The sequence below is a fragment of the Vipera berus genome, assembly GCF_964194415.1.
Source record: "Vipera berus genome assembly, chromosome: 9".
Taxonomy (NCBI): Eukaryota; Metazoa; Chordata; class Lepidosauria; order Squamata; family Viperidae; genus Vipera; species Vipera berus.
Window position 1 is genome coordinate 5678306 of NC_138212.1, and position 20787 is coordinate 5699092.

At 42.2% G+C, this 20787-nt stretch overlaps 3 protein-coding genes across 4 annotated transcripts in view; 2 read left to right on the forward strand and 1 right to left on the reverse strand.

Moving 5' to 3' along the window:
* LOC308672494 (interferon-inducible GTPase 5-like) overlaps positions 1 to 20787 on the reverse strand; it is a 192051-nt gene that overhangs the window by 35388 nt on the left and 135876 nt on the right. The window lies entirely within an intron of this gene.
* LOC308672032 (phospholipase A2 inhibitor gamma subunit B-like) lies at positions 1037 to 6494 on the forward strand. Its single transcript, XM_081334571.1, has 6 exons — positions 1037 to 1085; positions 1228 to 1431; positions 3421 to 3534; positions 4311 to 4454; positions 5124 to 5261; positions 6138 to 6494. Exons 2-6 carry the CDS (start codon positions 1383 to 1385, stop codon positions 6386 to 6388), a joined length of 696 nt encoding a protein of 231 aa, XP_081190697.1. The 5' UTR covers positions 1037 to 1085; positions 1228 to 1382; the 3' UTR covers positions 6389 to 6494.
* LOC308672031 (phospholipase A2 inhibitor gamma subunit B-like) lies at positions 8170 to 17348 on the forward strand. Of its 2 annotated transcripts, XM_081334570.1 has the most exons (6): positions 8170 to 9012; positions 12498 to 12595; positions 13212 to 13328; positions 13834 to 13986; positions 16264 to 16404; positions 17050 to 17348. In XM_081334570.1, the coding sequence occupies exons 2-6, from the start codon at positions 12547 to 12549 to the stop codon at positions 17190 to 17192; spliced, it is 603 nt and encodes a 200-aa protein (XP_081190696.1). In that variant the 5' UTR covers positions 8170 to 9012; positions 12498 to 12546; the 3' UTR covers positions 17193 to 17348. The 2 variants fall into 2 exon arrangements, with proteins under 2 accessions (XP_081190696.1, XP_081190695.1); XM_081334569.1 differs by lacking the exon at positions 8170 to 9012 and having other exon boundaries at positions 12309 to 12595.

Consider the following 20787-nt stretch of genomic DNA (forward strand, 5'->3'; position numbering starts at 1 on the left):
TGGGAACAACTGGTTCTCTGGGTGGATGCCACTTCCGGAAGTCCGTTCTGGGCCTGGGCAACAAAAAATTAGCTACCGGTCCTGCCGAAGTGGTGCGAACCAGCTGAATCCCACCACAGGAAGGGAAGGGAAGGGAAGGTAGGAAGGAAGGAAGGTAGGAAGGAAGGAAGGAAGGAAGGAAGGAAGGAAGGAAGGAAGGAAGGAAGGAACAACTGGTTCTCTGGGTGGATGCCACTTCCGGAAGTCCGTTCTGGGCCTGGGCAACAAAAAATTAGCTACCGCATGTGCGGGGGAACCTTTACCTTTACCTTTTTTCTGCCAAAGTGCTGTGAACCGGCTGGATCCCCCCAGTGAGGACAACTGAGGAGAGCTTCTGCCTTTTTAAGTAAAACTGGTCAGTCTCGAAAGGTGTTGCTAAATCCCTCCAGACTTCCAGATCCAGATAGTCCTCGGTTTATGACCATAATTGAGCCCTAAGTTTCTGTTGCTAAGCGAGACATGTGTCAAAAAGCACGTTTTGCCCCATTTTGCGACTTTCCTCGCCACCGCTGTCATGGGGAATCGTTGCAGCTGTTGATAACCCAGTTGCTGAGCGTCAGAACCCACATTCTAAGGGGTCCCTTTCTTTCTTTCTAATTTTTCTCTTTTTATTTCTGGGTTCTGCCATACTCCTGGAGGGGAGGGGGAAAAAAAAGCATTGCGGGATATTGCCTTGGTTTCCTCTATGGCCACACTGTCATACTTTGCTGTTTCTGCATACTTCCTCTGTGAACTATCTCCCCCCTTGATGTCAGGTAGAAAGGTGTGGGGGGGGGAGAGAAAGGAATCCACCTCTGACAACTGGTTTATCTCCGCGTTTGCAAGGGAAAGTGCAAAGAGCCCACAAAACATCGGAGACAGTCTGATGTAAGTTACAATGACGCAGTTTAAATTTTCAGCAGCAGTTGGACCGGGATTAATAAAAGCAGTCTGGTTTTTTTTCTTCCGGAGGAAAAGAATTGGAAAACTTTTCATTGGTACAGACCAAAATATGTAAAAATGGCTTCGGCTGGCGATTTTTAATATTTTCTTGGCTTCGTCCACAAGTAAGTTTGTTTTTCAAATAATCTGACAATTGGACGGCAAAAGAGGAAACAAATAGATTTAGTTTCCTGTAAAGGATTCCTGTAATTCTCTCTCTCTCTCTCTCTCTCTCTCTCTCTCTCTCTCTCTTTGGTCCCCTTCCAGAAAACCACTTTTATTTCTTAAATCCGCCTCCTTTTTCAGGAAGTGATGGTTTTGGACTGCTCTTAAAAATGCTTCCTCGGCTTTGGGCAAAGTAAAAGAATTTCCTATATTCAGGATCTCCAGGGCCACTTTGAACAAAGCACCAGTCAACAGTCATGGGGATTTCACTGCCCGTCTTCCTTCTTGCCCTATGTATTATCAGAGGTAAGTAGGCAAAAATGACAAATATTTTAAGTGAATGGCTCCCATACTTTCACTGCTTCTGCAAATTCGTAGCATGTTTTTCCAAGAGAATTTGTGGCACGGACAAGAAGGAGAAAGAAAGAAAGAAAGAAAGAAAGAAAGAAAGAAAGAAAGAAAGAAAGAAAGAAAGAAAGAAAGAAAGAAAGAAAGGAAGGAAGGAAGGAAGGAAACTCTATTTGGCATATTGAAAGGGAAAATCTAAATCTCTAGGCCAGTGTTTTTCAAACTTTGGAACTTTTAAATTGTGGAGACTTCAGCTACCAGAATTCCCTAATGCAGACCCTTGTGAGATTCTGCGCAGGATCACTAGATGGTAATACTATCTGCTACAGGATCAGAATATGACTGCAAACTGCTTTGAAATACAAATCGGGTGATCTGATCTAGCTTTCATAATCCCACATTGGTAAATGGATTGCAATCTCTGATTGCAAAGAACTGAATCTCGGTTAAATATTAAAACCTTAACATTAAATCTTAACATTAAAATTAAAAATTAATTTGTTTTCCTAGATTTTTCGGATGCAACAGTTGAAAATTTGAAAGTGATCAAAATTTAGCAAGAATACTTGGCCAGCTACTACAGAGGTTGGCAAGAGGTATTCATTCTCTCTCTCTCTCTCTCTCTCTCTCTCTCTCTCTCTCTCTCTCTCTCTCTCTCTCTCTCTCTCTCTCTCTCTCTCTCTCTCTCTCTCTCTTCCTCTCTCTCTCTGTCTCTTACACACACACACACACACACACACACACACACACACATGTACATACATCATATAGAGGGAGGGAGGAATTTGAAGCTAGCCAAAAAAACACAAGAAACTTTTTCCTTCTTTCTCTATCTGAGTGTTCTTAACCACTGCTGCAAAACCATGCCTTTTGGTTTAGCTTTTTTCTGTAACTTTATTTTCTTTTTATATTTATAATTGTTTGGATATTTGGATATTTTACCTTCCAGTAAGTCAATCAGAGTCATCTCAAATCATAAGATGTGCAGCAAATCATCATCATCATCATCATCATCATCATCATCCTTCATCATCATCTACAATAAATGCCACACTCAGTCTGAATATCTGGCTGACTGTTTAATGAACCGTGATAATATTAGGGAGTGCCAATACTAATAGATCCCTTGGGTGCAATCCAAAAACATCTGGAGCACCACTGGCATTGATAAAATCCCCATCAATCAATCGCAAAAGGAAGCTTTACTGGGAACAGCTTGCATCCTGTGTTGATAACTTTAATGCCATCAAACAAGATCTGCCTCTCCCAGGTTGTTGGGAAGGAGGACTTGATAGGTGGATAAAAATGGCAAATCCAGTCTGAACATTTGGCTGACTGTTCTTTGAACCATAATAACAATAATAATACTCAATGAACCATCAGTAACAGTTTGATTTCATATACGGTTTTATTTGCATCCTGGACATGTTTGCAAGTCTAAGCTATGTTGTACCTTCTGGGTATCTAGAGCCTTGGTGGCACAGTGGTTAGAATGCAGGCAAACTCTGCCCACAGCCTGGCATTCGATCCTGATGGGGCTCAAGGTTGACTCAGCCTTCCATCCTTCCAAGGTTGGCAAAATGAGGGCCCAGATTGTTGGGGGCAAGAGGCTGACTGTGTAAACCGCTTAGAGGGGGCTGTGAAGCAGCACGAAGCAACATGTAACTAAGCACTATTGCTATAGTTTAGTGCACCATTTCCTTAAACTAGCTTCATAGAGCTAGCCTGTCGTTGAAGAATCTGGAAGCTGTACATCTGGAAGGTGCCGTGGTTGAGAAAAAGCTTCTAACCCCTTCCACATGGACTGCCAAGTGGTACTTTTTCCTCCTTACCATCTCAGATGATTATGGGTGAAATCTTGCTGTGACCTTGGTCTTAAACTGGGCAGAGGGAAAAGAAAGGATCCAGAAGGAAATTTGTCATCCTTTTTTCTTGTTGATACTATAGGATTATCTCTGGAATGTGAAGAATGCATAGGATTAACAGATTGTTCTGGGAATAAGTCTCCATGTGGTTCTGGGAAAGACAGATGCAGTGTTACTAATATTGCCCTCCCAATAGGTAAGTACAACAAGATGCGTTAATTTTATTTATTTATTATTTTGCCGTTATTACTTTATAAATTACTCGGGGCAGCGAAAAATACCTAATACTCTTACTGACTCCTATTTCTTCACAAAGACCATACTGTGAGGTGGGTTGGGCTGGGAGAGAATGATTGGCCCAAAGTCACTCAGTTAGCTTTCATGCCTAAGGCGGGACTAGAACTCACCGTCTCCTGGAGATTGGCCCAAAGTCACCCAGCCAGCTTTCATGGCTAAGGTGGGATTAGAACTCATGGCCTCCCAGTTAAGGCATGGCACCTTAACCCTTAAATCATCTGTAGTATACATCAAAAATGAGGGTCCCAAGAAATAGGCAAGGCCAGGGTGCATTTTTTCCTTTATCCTGACTGTTACTCACATTACATCAATTAAAAATACTTCGTATTTTTTTTTTTATGGTTAAGGTCCTTTTTTCCAAGGCCTTCCTCTACTTCAGGGGTCTTCAAACTTGGCAACTTTAAGACTTGTGGACTTCAACTCCCAGAATTCCTCAGCCAGCCAGAGTTGAAGTCTACAAGTCTTAAAGTTGCCAAGTTTGAAGACCCCTGTCTACTTACCCACTTTGGATTGAAACCCAGCTGGATTCATCCAACACATTGGTTGGCTTTTGACAATGGGAAAGAGTACCAACTAAGTTGCTTCTGACATCAAACGTGCTTCCCACTGACTCTGCAATGCCCATCATGGTTTGTTCTGGTGGTAATGCAGTTTCTCTCTCTTCATTTTCCCCAGGAATATCCGTGATTATAAAATCCTGCGTCTCATCCGACGTCTGTGACAAAGGCCTTCAAGTCATTAATGTGGGCCGGGGAGAACATGTTGCTGCCCGCTTGAGATGCTGTGAAGGAGATGGATGTAGAGACGTTGTCCCTGCAGGTATGTCAGGGCTAAGTTCTTCTCACTCAAGATTTCCCTGTTTTGTTCTCCACTTCGGAGGTGTTGAGACAGCAACTCGTACCGTGACTGGGTAGGAAGGTTGGTGAAAATCTTAAGTGAGAGGCAGACACCTTGCATTCCAGAATAGCAGAATAGCAAAATAACAGAGTTGGGAGGGACCTTGGAGGTCTTCTAGTCCAACCCCCTGCTCAGGCAGGAAGCCCTATACAATTTCAGACAAATGATTGTCCAGTCTCTTCTTAAAAATGTCCAGTGTTGGAACATTCACAACTTTTGGAGGCAAGTCGTTCCCTTGGTTAATTGTTTTAACTGTCAGGAAATTTCTCCTTAGTTCTAGGTTGCTTCTCTCCTTGACTAGTTTCCATCCGTTGCTTCTTGTCTTGCCTTCAGGTGCTTTGGAGAATAGGTTAGCCCCCTCTTCTTTGTGGCAGCCCCTTAAATTTTGGAACACTGCTGTCATGTCACCCCTAGTCTTTCCCTTCATTAAACTAGACATACCAAATTCCAGCAACTGTTCCTTATATGTTTAAGCCTCCAGTCCCCTAATCATCTTTGCTGCCAAGATTGGAGACCCCCTGCCCTAAAGTCCTTTTCATCGGGAATATATTTGTTTCTCATCCCATCTGATTGTTGTTTTCTTTTCTATAGGATTGCCCAAGAAGGCCGAAGCAAATGGGAAGCAGTGCCCAGCATGCTTTGCAATGGGCGAAACATGTCAGGAAGAAGTCCTTGATTGTAGTGGAGATGAGCTGTATTGTGCTGAAGGACGTCTGGATGCAAAATCAGGTAATTAGCTACTTCGGTCAACCTACCTCCAATTGCATTTACCTGATTTTGGATGACAAGTTCCATGGAACAAAAGGGACGGATCTTAGCTCAAGATTTCCAAGGAAGTCTCCATGAGGAAGTCCGTCTTAGAGGCCTCCAGGTTGGGTTCACACATTGGGCAAAGCCACGGTTGATTGGTTGGTTCTGGGGTGGTTTTTTTTGGGAACTTTCAAGTCAGTGTTTTTGTTGACTGCATAAAAGTGGCATGTTATAAGCTATATTTCCCCCAAACTGTAGGAGTAATAATGAAATTCCTGCCTCCCTCCCTGGATTTTGACAACAATATCTCCACATTCTCCTGAAACCTTCTTCAGAACATCCAGCATAATTCTTTCTAGGTTTCTATCCTACTTACTTGAATCTAATTTTTTTCATTAACTTTGTTTCACTGCAATAATAGCGGACAAAAAATACCTTCCACATCTGCCATACTTTTTCAACCTGAAGGGCTAAAGTTGGGGAATTATGGGCATTGCAGTCCAACCCACCAGGAGCATCTCAGGTTGGCTGGCTCTGCCATGAAAAGGACTGGGGGAAAAGGAATGGGTCACGGTTCAACCTGTTCCCCTGATTAATCGTTCTTACTCTAAGGAGAAATTTCCTGAGAGTGAGAACAATTAATCAGTGGAATGACTTGCCTTCAGAAGTTCTGGGTGCTTCATCACTGGAGGTTTTTAAGAGAGGATGGACAGCCATTTGTCCCGAATGATACAGGGAGTCCTGCTTGAGCAGAGATTTGGACTAGAAGACCTTCAAGGTTTCTTCCAATTCGGTTGTACTGCAACACTGTAATTGATCCAATCTTGGCACTCATCCCTTTCATTTTCTCCACAGTTATGCCTAATATGGAGGTCAGTTTGAAGGGATGTGCAAACAAAGCTTTCTGTGATAGCTTGGTTGGATTTGAAGCCATGGCTCCTGAGAAGAGTGGACGTCACGCTATCCGATGCATATCAAACTCTTCAGTTTACCAGGAGTTCTCAACCGTCGGCCAAGAGACTGAGTCTGGGGTGGTTAATACCAATCCCAGATGGTTTGGACTCTTCATCACAATTCTTTCTGGCTTGATTTTTTTCCAAGTGTAAAGATTTCATTGTAGGAGAAAAGCCAAGCTGGTCTATGGTATTCCAAAATCTGGAATCTGGTGACACTTTTTCAGCAAAGAAAGTTTATTAAAAGCAATAGTTTTTCTGAGCTGTATATGTTTTCTGAGGTTTTCGCGGGTGTTTGTATGTGGATCTTTGGTTATTCGGGTTTTTCCCCACGACAAATGCTTGTTAACTATTAGATTACCTTGCTAGGCCCCAAACATGGGACAAATCTTTATCTCCTGTGTCAGCTTATCCTGAAGGCCATCGACAGGCAGTAGTCACACTGGTGACAGCTCATATTTGTGTAATATATATATATATATATATATATATATATATAGATAGATAGATAGATAGATAGATAGATAGATAGATAGATAGATAGATAGATAGTATATATACATATATACAGTATATATATATATATATATACAGTATATATATATATATATATACAGTATATATATATATATATATACAGTATATATATATATATATATACAGTATATATATATATATATATACAGTATATATATATATATATATACAGTATATATATATATATATATACAGTATATATATATATATATATATATATATATATATATATATATATATATATATATATATATATATATATATATATATATATATATATATATATATATATATATATATATATATATATATATATATATATATATATATATATATATATATATATATATATATATATATATATATATATATATATATATATATATATATATATATATATATATATATATATATATATATATATATATATATATATATATATATATATATATATATATATATATATATATATATATATATATATCATACCCAGCAGTTTATATTGCAACTTAATGTTCAAAAGCATTTTGAGGTCAGTTAGCAGACAGGAAACATCTATTTTTTGCAGGCCTTGGAATTTTCTCTCCACCCTTCCTGTCTCCAATGCACAGATTTGTCATTTTCACAAATAGCTTAGCACTCAAATCAACAGGCCTGAGCACAAGCCAGGTTTAATGCACACAGGGCAAATACAGATGCTAAGTCAGGGGTAGGCAACCTCGGCTCTTTTATGACTCATGGACTTCAACTCCCAGAATTCCTGAGCCAGCATGTTGAAGTCCATGAGTCATAAAAGAGCCGAGGTTGCCTACCCCTGTGAAGGACCTGACCAAGTTTGCTATTTGAACACAAGTCACATCTTGTAGTGGGTAGAAGGAACAGGAGGATGAACCATGATCAAGACAACAATCGTATAAAAGAAATTTGAATCCAGGACAGCGCTGTAATTTAAGAGTCTCAGAGAGGACCCTTCCTAGTTTTTGCAAAGGTAAAGGGCAGGGGGGAAGTGTCTTTAGAGTTGCAGGATTGATGTCAACCCGTCAAGATAGTCCAGTCTTGGATATCAAAGTTACAAGGGCTAATATTACTTTTATTATGAGGTTAGAATCTTGCCAGTCTGAAAATCCTTTTCCCCTCCTACCCCTTCATCTTTCTGAGAACTAGGGAGAGACTTTCCTAAGATGGCTGTCCACGGGACCCTCAGGCTGTCCTCTCCAACCCCAAATTTCAAAGGTGCCAGGACTCTTCCGATCTTGTCTCTTTGACGTTCATGAGACACAACAGGGAGACCCACAGCCTAGACAACAATCTGGTAACAAAAAGTTTGAGTCCGGGATGGGGATGGGGGTGGGGGTGGAAGTGGAGAAAGCATCTCAGAAGGGGCCTTTCTTAGCTTTCAGGAGACAGTTTGGTGTAGTGGTTAAGGCATCAGGCTAGAATCCAAGAGACCGTGAGTTCTAGTCCTGCCTTAGACACAAAATCAGTTGGGTGATCTTGAGCCAGTCACTTTCTTTCAGCCCTAGGAAGGAGGCAAGGGCAAGCCACTTTTGAAAAACTTTACCAAGAAAACCGCAAGCTTTTATTCAGGCCATTTCTGGGAATCAGATACAACTGAATGGAAAAGGGGGAAAAATAAGAGAAGAGAGAGGTACCTTTAGATTTGCAAGATTCTATTACTGCAACAACTTTAGGATAAGAATATTGTAATGGTGCTTTTTGTCTGGATTACTATGGCTTAAAGGGCTGGTACATACCATGGGACTAGCTGGCCAAGAGGTGGCACTATATAGCAATAATATCATTGCTTCCTTTTAACTTACTAGAAAGGCAGAATAACAGAATTGGAAGGGACCTTGCAGGTCCTTCTAGTTCAACCCCCTACTCAAGCAGGAGGCCATACCATTTCAGACAAATGGCTGGCCAGTCTCTTCTTAAAAACTTCCAGTGTTGGAGCATTCACAGCTTCTGGAGGCAAGTTGTTCCACCGATTGTTTTAACTATCAGGAAATTTTCTCTTTAGTTCCAGGTTGCTTCTCTCTTTGATTAGTTTCCCTCCATTGTTTCTTGTCCTGCCTTCAGGGGCTTTGGAGAATAGCTTGACTCCCTCTTCTTTGGGGCAGCCCCTGAGATACTGGAAGGCTGCTATCGTGTCCCCCCTTGTCCTTCTCTTCATTCAACTAGACATACCCAATTGTGGCGAGTCAGCTGACTGACTCAGATCTCTGAGTCTGGCTCTACAGGTAATTTACAACAGTGTAATTTTCGAATCCCGAGTGCCGTGTAGCAGAGTGAGCGCCTGTTACTCGTCCCAGCTTCTGCCAACCTAGCAGTTCGAAAGCACGTAAAAATGCAAGTAGAAAAATAGGAACCACTATGGTGGGAAGGTAACAGTGTTCCGTGCGCCTTTGGCGTCTAGTCATGGCGGCCACATGACCACGGAGACGTCCTCGGACAAGTGCTGGCTCTTTGGCTTTGAAACAGAGACGAGCACCGGCCCCTAGAATCGGAAACGACTAGCACGCATGTGCGGGGGAACCTTTACATTTTAATTTAATTTACAACAGTTCACTTACTGACCATTCAAAGTTACAACAGCACTGAAAAAAGTGACCCCCCCCCACTTATGACCCTTGCAACATCCCCATAGACACAAGATTTACATTCCAATGCTTGAGAACTGATTCACATTTATGATGGTTGCCGTGTCTTGGGGTCATGTGAATCCCTTTTGCAAATGTCTGACAAGCCAAGTCAAGGGGGAAGTCAGATTGACTTAACAACCATATTACTAACTTAACAACTGCAGTGATTCACTTCACAAATGGGCCAAGGAAGGTGGTAAAATGGGGCAAAACTCATTTAACAAACGAGTTAAACTTTGGGCTCCATTTTGTGGCCGTACGTTGAGGATTCCCTGTACTGCACGTGTACAGTATTCCCTGAACACAGGACAGTCAAGCACGCTGAGTCCGCCAAGGCCTTCGAAACTGGCCACGTACAAATATGGAACCCCTTCAAGTCGAAGAGTCATCGACCTCTCTTAAAAGGTCTAAAAATGTTTGCAGACATATTGCAAAACAGCAACGAAATCGGACGAGAAGTGTGAACTTAGGCCGTGTGCAAGTTCAATCTTCCATAATGCATATTTATAACAGAAGGGGAGGGGGAAATAAGAGTGAATGCTCCTGCACTTATACTGCTGTTCCATATGACAGGTAATCCTCGACTTAACGACTGCAATTGACCCCAAAATTTCCGTTGCTGAGGGAGAGATTTGTTAAGTGAGTTTCGCTTCCTTTTTATGACTTTTCTTGCCTCATCTGTTCAGCGAATCACGGACCTTGTTAAACTAGTAACCAGTCTGAGTTCCCTATTGACTTTCCTTGTCAGAAGATCCCGAAAAGGGGAATCACACGACCCCGGGGACGCTGCAACCGTCGTAAATAGGAGCTAGTTGCCAAATATCTGAACGTCTTTTCCACTAGACGTTCTCTAGAACAGCGTTTCCCAACCTTAGGAACTTGAAGATGTGTGGACTTCAACTCCCAGAATTCCCCAGCCAGCTATGCTGGCTGGGGAATTCTGGGAGTTGAAGTCCACGCATCTTCAAGTTCCTAAGGTTGGGAAACGCTGCTCTAGAACACACTCTGCACTTGCATAGCAATCTACTGAGAAGCCACAGAAGGAAAGGGAACCTGCTATTGGGATCCGATAAGAGAAATACTACCAATAAAGGAGAATATTTGTAGCTCAGGGTTGAAATGAGGGGTCCTTGGTGCTCTCTGAGCTTGGTTGTGTTCTTGCAGACGTTTCACTGACCCAGCTAGGTAAGACCAGCAGTGCTAGTGTTAGCTTTCTGGACCCCTCAAGAAAAAGCAAAACAAAACTGCTTTGCTTTGCATTTAGTAGCATGGCCTGACCCTATTTAGTCCTCATTTAATGTCCACAACTGGGACCAGAAATTTGGTCATTAAGCAAGGCGACCACTCAGTGAAACCACAAATGATCCAAGCTTCCCATTTACAATCGTAACTCAGAAGACTTGATCAACCTCACTTTCCCAGGTAGATTTTTCGGTCCCGATTTTTGGTTCATTGGAAATGAGTCACTCACTTGCTCCAGAGTAGCTTAGCCATTTCCCTCTTCCTGTGGTGAAATCTGTGTTGACTACCAGGTGAATTTTTAATCCTCAATAATATTACCAAGTTCACAGGCTGATCCAGCAGGCCCCGAATAGTTGGCTCCAACAGCAGAACAGGTCAAGCCCTCCTGGGCGATTGCCTCAGGTTGTCCTTGAAAAGGACAGTGGACTGGCGAAAGGGTTATCTTTCTCTTTCTTTTTTTTTCTCATTCACTATCTGGGTGGAAAGTAAATAGATCCCAGAGGGATATCGGTGGTTGAGAGGTGTTTCCAAAAACATAGTCTTCCACCTCTCCTACAAAAAGGAAACACAAAGGGAGAAAGACCTGTGCCCAGTGAATGATAGCATCTGGTAACCTCTGAGAAAAATTGCTGGCTGCTGCTTCTTGAAGCTCTACGTAAGTTCCCACTTCCTTCTTGAGAATCTTTCTACAAAGACTTGGATTCCTTTCAGCGGACAATATACTTCTATTCTGGCTTTCCTCAGTGAAGGTCCACATGGTGGTATGGACCAGGTTTAACCTTCCCTTTTACCGTACTTTAAGTTGGGCAGACCCTGACCTTGGTTGAAGGACTCACGTAGCCTTTGTTTGTTGTGTAGATGGTAAGGAAGGGGTTTACTGTAGCTTCCAGCCTAAGCTTCCTCTGAAAACAATGTTGCTACCCAAGTTCTGGTCTTGAAAGCCAGGGAGATTTGTGTATGGGTAAAATGGGGGTAAGGGTGAGTCCCCATCCAATGTTTCAAATGATCTGGGAGCTCAGCTGAAAGCAGGAGAACAGAATAACAGAGTTGGAAGGGGCCTTGGAGGCCTTCTAGTCCAACCCCCTGCTCAAGCAGGAATCCTATACCATTTCAGACAAATGTTTGTCCCATCTTTTCTTAGAAAACTCCAGTTTTGGAGCACTCACAACTGCTGGAGGCAAGTCGTTCCGCTGATTAATTGTTCCCACTGTCAGGAAATTTCTCCTTAGTTCTAGGTTGCTTCTCTCCTTGGTTATTTTCCATCCGTTGCTTCTTTCAGGTGCTTTGGAGAATAGGCTGACACTCCTCTTCTTTATGGCAGCCCCTTAGATATTGGAACACTGTTATCAAGTCACCCCTAGTCCTTCTTTTCATTAAACTAGACATACCCAATGTCAACCAAAACAAGTCTGATACATCCCAATAATGATTTTTTTTTAATGAAGTAGCTTTCTTTACAGCTTGGTAACGACTTCGATGGCCAAACAGGCAATGGAGAAAACTGCAATTATTACCAGGAGTTAACATAACACCTTAGGTGGGATTCAAATATGTGAACAACCGGTTCTCTGTTTGGATGCCACTTCCAAAAGTCCATTCTGGGACTGGGCAATTACCAGTTCTACCAAACTGGTGCAAATCGGCTGAATTCCACCACTGACCCTAGGAGAGTGATTTTATTTCTAGACTTGTCTCCCTCCCATTATGTTTTTTAAGCTATTAAAAGGGGGAAAGATTCTTGAAACTGGTTTTTTATTGTTATGTAAAAGCTGGCACTATGAACCATTCATACCTACGTTGTGTTCCAGGTCCAGTTTTTTTTTCTTTGCCATCTCTTCCAGGTATTTTTTATCCAGATTGAGCTGGGCATCAATCATCTTGTTCTCCACCATGAAGTCCCTCTTATTCTGTTGCCTCTTTGGCACTTTCTTAGCTACAGGTGAGAAGACATTGGGACCAATACAAGAACTTGGCTGCAAACAACAAGTCTCCATGCAGGTCTCGGATGACCACAGAAAGGGGGTCAGAAAAGTCAAGATGGTGCCCACCACCATGTGACTGAAACCCCCACCCACCCCATTAGAAACAGGCAGAGCTTGGATTGCATGGTTTTAGCTACTTTCTCGATTTATTTTTTGTCCTTCAGCCGCCTCTGCCTGCAGAAGAAGTAGAGGGGTCCCCAAAACCATAGACTGAATTTATTCATTCCTTTTAATGTTAAGCCAGGACTGTCCAACCTTGCCAACTTTAAGACCTGTGGACTTCATTTCCCAGGAATTCTGGGAGTTGCGGTCCACCCATTTAAAAGCTGCCGAGTTTGGAATCCCTGTGCTAGGCCACCATGCCATCCTACATAAGGCAGACATTTGGGCTAATTCCATCCGCAAGTTAAGGGGGCTTGTCAAAAGTAGCTCTTGACAAGCCAGACATGTGAACTGTGCAATGATGGCATGAATCACCATTTGAAGTGAGGGGTGGGGTGGGGCGGGGCGGGGCAGGGCACGGCACTCTCGTAGAAAGCATAAAAAAAACAAGGTTGTCTCTTCCTCTTCTAGGCATGTGTATTGAGTGTGAATTTTGTGCGGAGCCGGGCCAGACGTGTAATGGCACGAAACGAACCTGTGAAGATAATGAAGACACTTGTGTGATGTTTCAAACTGAAGTGATAAGAGGTATGAAATGTTAAGAGTTCTGGGATGGACAGGCAGACAGAGATATAGGTAGACTTATAGCTGTTCATTTAGTGACTGTTCAAAGTTGCAACGGCACTGAAAGAGGTGACTTATGACCCCTTTCCACACGTATGACCTTTGCAGCATCCTCGTGATCAGGTGATCAGAATTCAGGTGCTTGGTGACTGGCATGTATTTATGATGGTCACGTGATCCCCTTTTGCGACCTTCTGACAAGCAAAGTCAATGGGGAAGCCAGATTCACTTAACAACCGGGTTACTAACTTAACAACTGCAGTGAACCGCTTAACAACGATGGCAAGGGGGGGATCGTAAAATGGGGCAAAAACTCACTTAACAACTGTCCCTTTTATCAATTTGGGGCTCAGTTGTGGTTGAGCACTACCTGCCACTTCCATCTAATGGTCATTCAGAGTTTTAACTTGCCAAGGAATCCCTGAATTGCAAATAAAATACCTTTGTATTTTGTTTCTCACCTGTCCAGCCCCTGTGTCCTTCACTTTTACTTCAAAAATCTGTGGCCATTCTGACACCTGCCATCTTGACTACGTGGAGACAAATCTACCTTATGAGCTGGCAATGAGGTCCAAAAGAGTGTGCTGTACTGGGGATGAATGTAAAACTCTGCCACCTGTAGGTATGTAGCTCTTAGGAAGCCAACCTGGCCCCCAATGAACACAGTGGAAGGACGGTGTGAGGCGAAATCTAATCTCCACAGGGTTGCCCATTTCTGATTTCAACTTTGTCAGAGCTAAGGGTTAAACCTGAAGCTTGTATCTAAAACTTCTCTTGGTAAGGACTGAAAGAAATTAGCTCATGCTGGCTGAGGAATTCTGGGAATTGAAGTCCTCTCATCCTAAAGTTGCCAAGGTTGAAAAAACACTGTACTAGAAGATAATATGTTTTGTTTAGGCAGAGCAGATTCTATGTACAGTACCTGAAGATATATTATCTATTGAGGTCAAATTTCTGGAATGGAGTGGAGTGGAGTGGAGTGGAGCAGACTGGAACGGAATGCAATGCAATGGAATGGAATGGAGCATGGTAGGGTAGAATGGAATGGAATGGAATAGAATGGAATAGAATAGAATAGAATAGAATAGAATAGAATAGAATAGAATAGAATAGAATAGAATAGAATAGAATAGAATAGAATAGAATAGAATAGAATAGAAGGAATGGAATGGAATGGAATAGAATTAGAATCGAATCGAATCGAATCGAATCGAATCGAATCGAATCGAATCGAATAGAATAGAATAGAATAGAATAGAATAGAATAGAATAGAATAGAATAGAATAGAAGGAATGGTATGGAATGGTATGGAATGGAATGGAATGGAATAGAATAGAATAGAATAGAATAGAATAGAATAGAATAGAATAGAATAGAATAGAATAGAATAGAATAGAATAGAATAGAATAGAATAGAATAGAATAGAATGGAATGGAATGGAATGGAATGGAATGGAATGGAATGGAATGGAATGGAATAGAATAGAATAGAATAGAATAGAATAGAAGGAATGGTATGGAATGGAATGGAATGGAATGGAATAGAATTAGAATAGAATCGAATAGAATCGAATCGAATTGAATAGAATAGAATAAAAGGAATGGAATGGAATGGAATGGAATAGAATAGAATAGAATAGAATAGAATAGAATAGAATAGAATAGAATAGAATGGAATGGAATGGAATGGAATGGAATGGAATGGAATGGAATGGAATAGAATAGAATAGAATAGAATAGAATAGAATAGAATAGGATTTATTGGCCAAGTGTGATTAGATACACAAGGAATTTATTTATTTATTTATTTTATTTTATTTTATTTTATTTTATTATATTTATATACCGCCCTTTCCCTGAGGACTCAGGGCGGTTTACAGGGAATTAAAAAAACCAGCAATACAAAAGTTAAAACCAATTTAAAAAAGATTAAACTAACCCTGTGCAATTAAAACCCCGATTAAAATAAGTTACTCCTCAGCCTGGGCCCGAGAGCTCAAAGAGCCAGGTCTTCAGGTCCCGGCGGAATGACCGGAGGTCGGGGGCAGTCCTCAGCTCCACTGGCAGCTGGTTCCAGAGGGCAGGCGCCCCCACTGAGAAGGCCCTATCCCTGGGTATCACCTGCCGGCAATCTCTTACTGGTGGGACCCTGAGCAGACCCTCCCTGTGGGAGCGCACTGGACGAAGGGAACTTGATGCCGGCAGCAGGTGTTCCCTCAAATACCCCGGACCCAGGCCATGTAGGGCTTTATAGGTAATAACCAGCACCTTGAATTTCACCCGGAGGGCAACCGGAAGCCAATGCAGCTCGCGGAGTAGAGGTGTTACATGGGAGTATTGGGAGACCCCCATTACAACTCGCGCGGCCGCATTCTGCACCAGTTGAAGCCTCCGAGTGGTCTTCAAGGGCAGCCGGTGCAGAAGCTCTCAGGGCAGAAAGAGATGGATGACATGTCCCTAGAGGAGGGGATTTACGACTTCTGCTCTCCTTCTTGGATGGGAGAGAACTTCCTCTGTTTTTTTCACAGGGAATATGCTGCATGCTGTATCAATTACCACTAGGATTCAGGCAATACACAATCAGTTGAATTTCCAGTTGAGGGTTTGAATCCCATACAATAATATCTGGCTACCTACAGCTGGAGATTCCCAAACAAGATGAATCTAGGCAGCTCTTCCATGCTTTCTGGAAGCTTAAAAAAACGAGGGGGAGGGGGCTCCTGGAACTTATAGGGGAAGGGTGTTCCATGGGGCAGGGGCTGCCATAGTGGGCTTCCTAGGTCCCACCAAAAGACCCTTTTTAAGAGAAAGGATGTGCCTAGCCTACCCAATCTGATAAAGGGGGCAGTTACTCTTAGGGGGAGGCAGTTGCACAAATCATCTTTTTGCTCTTGATAGCGCTTGAACCTCGAGACAACAGTTACAATGGATTTCATTGTCCTGGATGCATTGGACTCACCTCAACTGAATGCAATGAAAAACTGATTTCCTGCCGGGGTACTGAAAACCGCTGTTTGTCTGTAATTGGGAAGAACTTAGGTAAGAACAGGCTCCACTTCAAATTACGATTTGAGAGTGGGAGGCCAAGACTTGAGAAATCTGGATTTTGGAGCAGTTATTTGGAGGCCTCTTGAACAAAAGGAGTAGAAGAGATTCAAAATGGAGCCCATCCTGTTTTCCACGTGGGGTATGGCTCTAACATCTCTAGACGGATATAGTTGTGTATATAGTTGTGTATAGTTATAGGGGTGTCTTTGTAGCATCCCGATTCAACAGCTAAGGGCAATGTGTCCATCTCACAACCATTAAAAGCCTATCAAATTTTCTAAACAGTAATGGAAGAAAGTAAGATGCCAGCATATAATAACTTTTTAAATATTTTATGCTTTAAGCTGTAACTATTTTTAATTTACAGTTCAAGGTAGGGTGAATAGTAGATACTCAACCACAGTTGATAAGCAGCTAAACTAGATAACAGTCTACTTTCTCCTCCTCCTCCTCCTCCTCCTCCTCCTCCTCCTCCTCCTCTCATTTTTCTTCCCCTTTAAGTTTTTCCTGAAACACTTCACAAGAGCAACCATTTAGTTTTCCAACCAGAATTTTCAATACTTTCTCCTTCCCCATTTTTGAAGGATGGGGTACTGTAGAGATGTTACTAACTCCCATGTTGGTTTATTCCTTCAGATTTCTTAATCAACACTGTATCTGTCAAAGGATGCGCTTCTGAGAGTTTGTGCTCTTTACTTGAGAAGAGGTTCTGGTCAGGTCCAGCGGAATTGGATGTAGACATCAAATGCACCCCAGCCCTCCCACAGTCTTCCCAGTGATGTATAACTGCATGTCAAGGCCATGGCTTCCACCTTACTAGAGTTTAGGAGCCAACGTGGCTCATTCTGTTTTAGTCAGCTTTCAACAGAATTCTCCTTCTTCTGGATGTTCCCCACAATTAATGTGAAAATTAACTGAACCATGGTTCAATCAATAAAGCAGTTACATTAAAAAGAATTCCATTCTGGTTCAGGGTCTGATTCGAGCGAATGACTGCGATGGAAGCAGGTTTGGGGTGCCCTGTCATGACACCACTCAGTGTGGTGCTCATTTCCACTTCTGGACTGGCCCAGAACAGGAGAGGGCAAGTCAGAACACAACAGGAGGAATGGAAGAGGCCCTTTGCAGAATACCCCTTGTCTATTTGGGAGATAACCTGATCCACCCTGGTATTGATGTTGTGTGTCTTTCCCCCTTCTCCCGGTACAACCAGAAGAGTCAACTCCACCTGTGTTGTTTCGTTCTGTCTTACACAAATGCCTCCATTCCGATTGGCTGGTGGGCGTGTTGATGAACACGAGGCCTCCCCAATGACCTCCTCTCTGCCTTCAATGGCGTATGTTCTTCTGGGCTGCTGGAACAGTGGACTCAAAAACCAGGCAGAGTTTTTGATCCCACCATGAAGCAATCTTGGCTTTTTTTAAAACCACACTCTGAGGACCCCAGGCTTAGTAGATGGCTTTTAAAATAGGGGCCTCGTCTTTTTTGTTTGTTTGTTTCTCTGTTGATTTAACTGTGCAGTTGACAAAGGTCCTGACATGATTTTTCCGTTTATTTTAATTTAATTTATATGCCACCCATCTCACTTTGAGATTGAGTCCGAAGGACTTGTGGGAACTGAAGTTCACGTCTGAAACTCCCTGAGGTTGTGAAACACTGTTTTAGTCCACACAAACGCCAATATACAGATGGTATATTGTCTTGCAACCGTTCGTTTAGCAACCGTACAAAGTTCCAAGGCCCCAGAAAAAGCAACTTATGAGCCGTCCTTACATTTACAACCATTGCCCCTTCCCCCAAGGGTCACTTGATCGTGGCAACTGGCATGCATTGATGATGGTTGCCGTGTCCTAGGATCATGTGATCACTATTTGCAACCTCCTCACCCAGCTTCTGACAAGCAAAATCACTGGGGGAAGCTGGATCCACTTAATGACCACACGCTTTGCTTAATAGCTGCAGTAATTTCATTTAACAACCGTTGTGGAAAAAAATGGGGTAGACAACATTAACATCAGATGGGTTTGTAACTGGCTGACAAGCTGCACTCAAAGTGTAGTCTTTAACGCAGAGGTCTTCAAACTCGGCCCTTTTATGACTCATGGATTTCAACTCCCAGAATTCCTCAGCCAGTGTGCCTGGCTGAGGAATTCTGGGAGTTGAAGTCCATGAGTCATAAAAGGGCCGAGTTTGAAGACCCCTGCTTTAACGGAACGGCATCTCTATATAAAGCATGGTTGCTAGAATTGAATATGTCTAGTTTAATGTAAAGAAGGGCTGGGTGTAACATATAGCAGTGCTCCAATATCTCAGGGGCTGCCCCAAAGAAGAGGGGGGGGGAATCAAGCTATTCTCCAAAGCACCTGAGGAGCAGGACAAGAAGCAACGGATGGAAACTAATCAAAGAGAGAAGCAACCTAGCACTAATGAGGAATTTCCTGACAGAACAATTAATCAGTGGAACAACTTGCCTCCAATACGGGAGAATTTGAAGAAGAGATTGGAAAAACATTTGTCTGCAGTGTTATAGGGTTTCCTGCCTGAGCAGAGGGTTGGACTAGATGACCTCCAAGGTCCTTTCTAACTCTGTGGGGTACCCCAAAGTTCTGTTTTAGGCCCAGTATTCTTTAATATCTGCATAAATGGTTTAAATGAGAGAATAGAAGGGGAACTCATCAAATTTGCAGATGACAGTATTGCCAAACCCCCCAGAAGATAGGTTTATGATCCAGGTGGATCTTGACAGATTTGAACAACGCATCCTATCCAACAAAATGAAATTCAGTGCAGAGAAAAAGCAAGGTCTTACATTTAGGCAAGAAAAATCAAGTGCACAGGTTTGGAATAGGCAAAACATGGCTTAATAGCAGTAACTGTGAGAAAGATCTTGAAGTCCTAGTGGACGATCACTTAAATATGAGCCAGCAGGGTGCTATAGATGCCAAAAAAGCCAACACAAACCTATGTGGCATCAACAGAGGGATAGAATCAAGATCACATGAAGTGTTAGTGTCACTTTATAAGGCCTTGATAAGGCCACATTTGGAATACTTCATCCAGTTTTGGTCACCAAGATATAAAAAAGATGTTGAGACTCTAGAAAGGGTGCAAAGAAGAGCAATGGAGGGAAGATAACCAAGGAGAGAAGCAGCTTAGAACTAAGGAGAAATTTCCTGACAGTGAGAACAATTAATCAGTGGAACAGCTTGCATTTAAGAGTTGTGGGTGCTCCAACACTGGAGGCATCTAAGAAGAAACTGAACAACCATTTGTCTGAAATGGTATAGGGTCTCATACTTGAGTAAGTATTTGGACTAGAAGACCTCTAAGATCTCTTCCAATTCCGGTAATGATGATGATCATAACATTGGGCACAATTCAACTCCCTTGCTTAGCAGTGGAAATTCGCATCCCAACGGTGTTTATAATTTGAGGATGATCTGTACTCACCTATAAACTTTTATCCGAGTTCTGTGATGTTCATTTAGGTGTTGTTGTTTTTTTAACAGTAGCCAAATATAGATAAATGGCAGATAAATGGCTTTGCTAGCATTCTCACTGTGCTAATATTAACTTTGGAAGATGGGGACATGGGTGTAAGACTAAGGATTGCACCACACTTGCCTAAAACGAATGAAACCCTCATAAGAGAACATCGTGATTCTGGAAAGTCTGATACCACATAGATAACTGACTATTAATATAGATACAGCCTGTAAATTATTACAGAAGTTTAAGAGTGGACTCAGGGCCTATGTTTCAATGGAAGCCACCTGGAATAGTTTGCAGAGGCTGGAGATCCCATGTTAAAGATGCCTAGAATCCTGAACTAACCCCATTTTCTGATGATGGCTGTTACCAGTAAGCATCACCAGCAGTCCTCAATTTACGACCACCATTGGGAGATAGAATTCCCATTGCTAAGCAAGGTGGTTGTTAAGTGAGACACATCGGAACCTGTTTTTGTCACAGTTAAATATTTAGATATATTATCTAAGATATATTATCTGTTGAGGTCACCTTCTTGGAATGGAATGGAATAGAAATGGAATGGAATGGAATGGAGTAGGGTAGGGTAGGGTAGAGTAGGGTAGGGTAGGGTAGGGTAGGGTAGGGTAGAGGAGAGGAGAATAGAATAGAATAGAATAGAATAGAATAGAATAGAATAGAATAGAATAGAATAGAATAGAATAGAATAGAATAGAATAGAATAGAATAGAATAGAATAGAATAGAATAGAATAGAATAGAATAAGAGGGGGGCTCTTGGAACTCTAGGGGAAGGTTTTTCCATGGGGCAGGGGCTGCCATAGTGAGCTTCCTAGGTTCCACCAAAAGACCCTTTTAAAGAAAAAGGATGTGCCTAGCATACCCA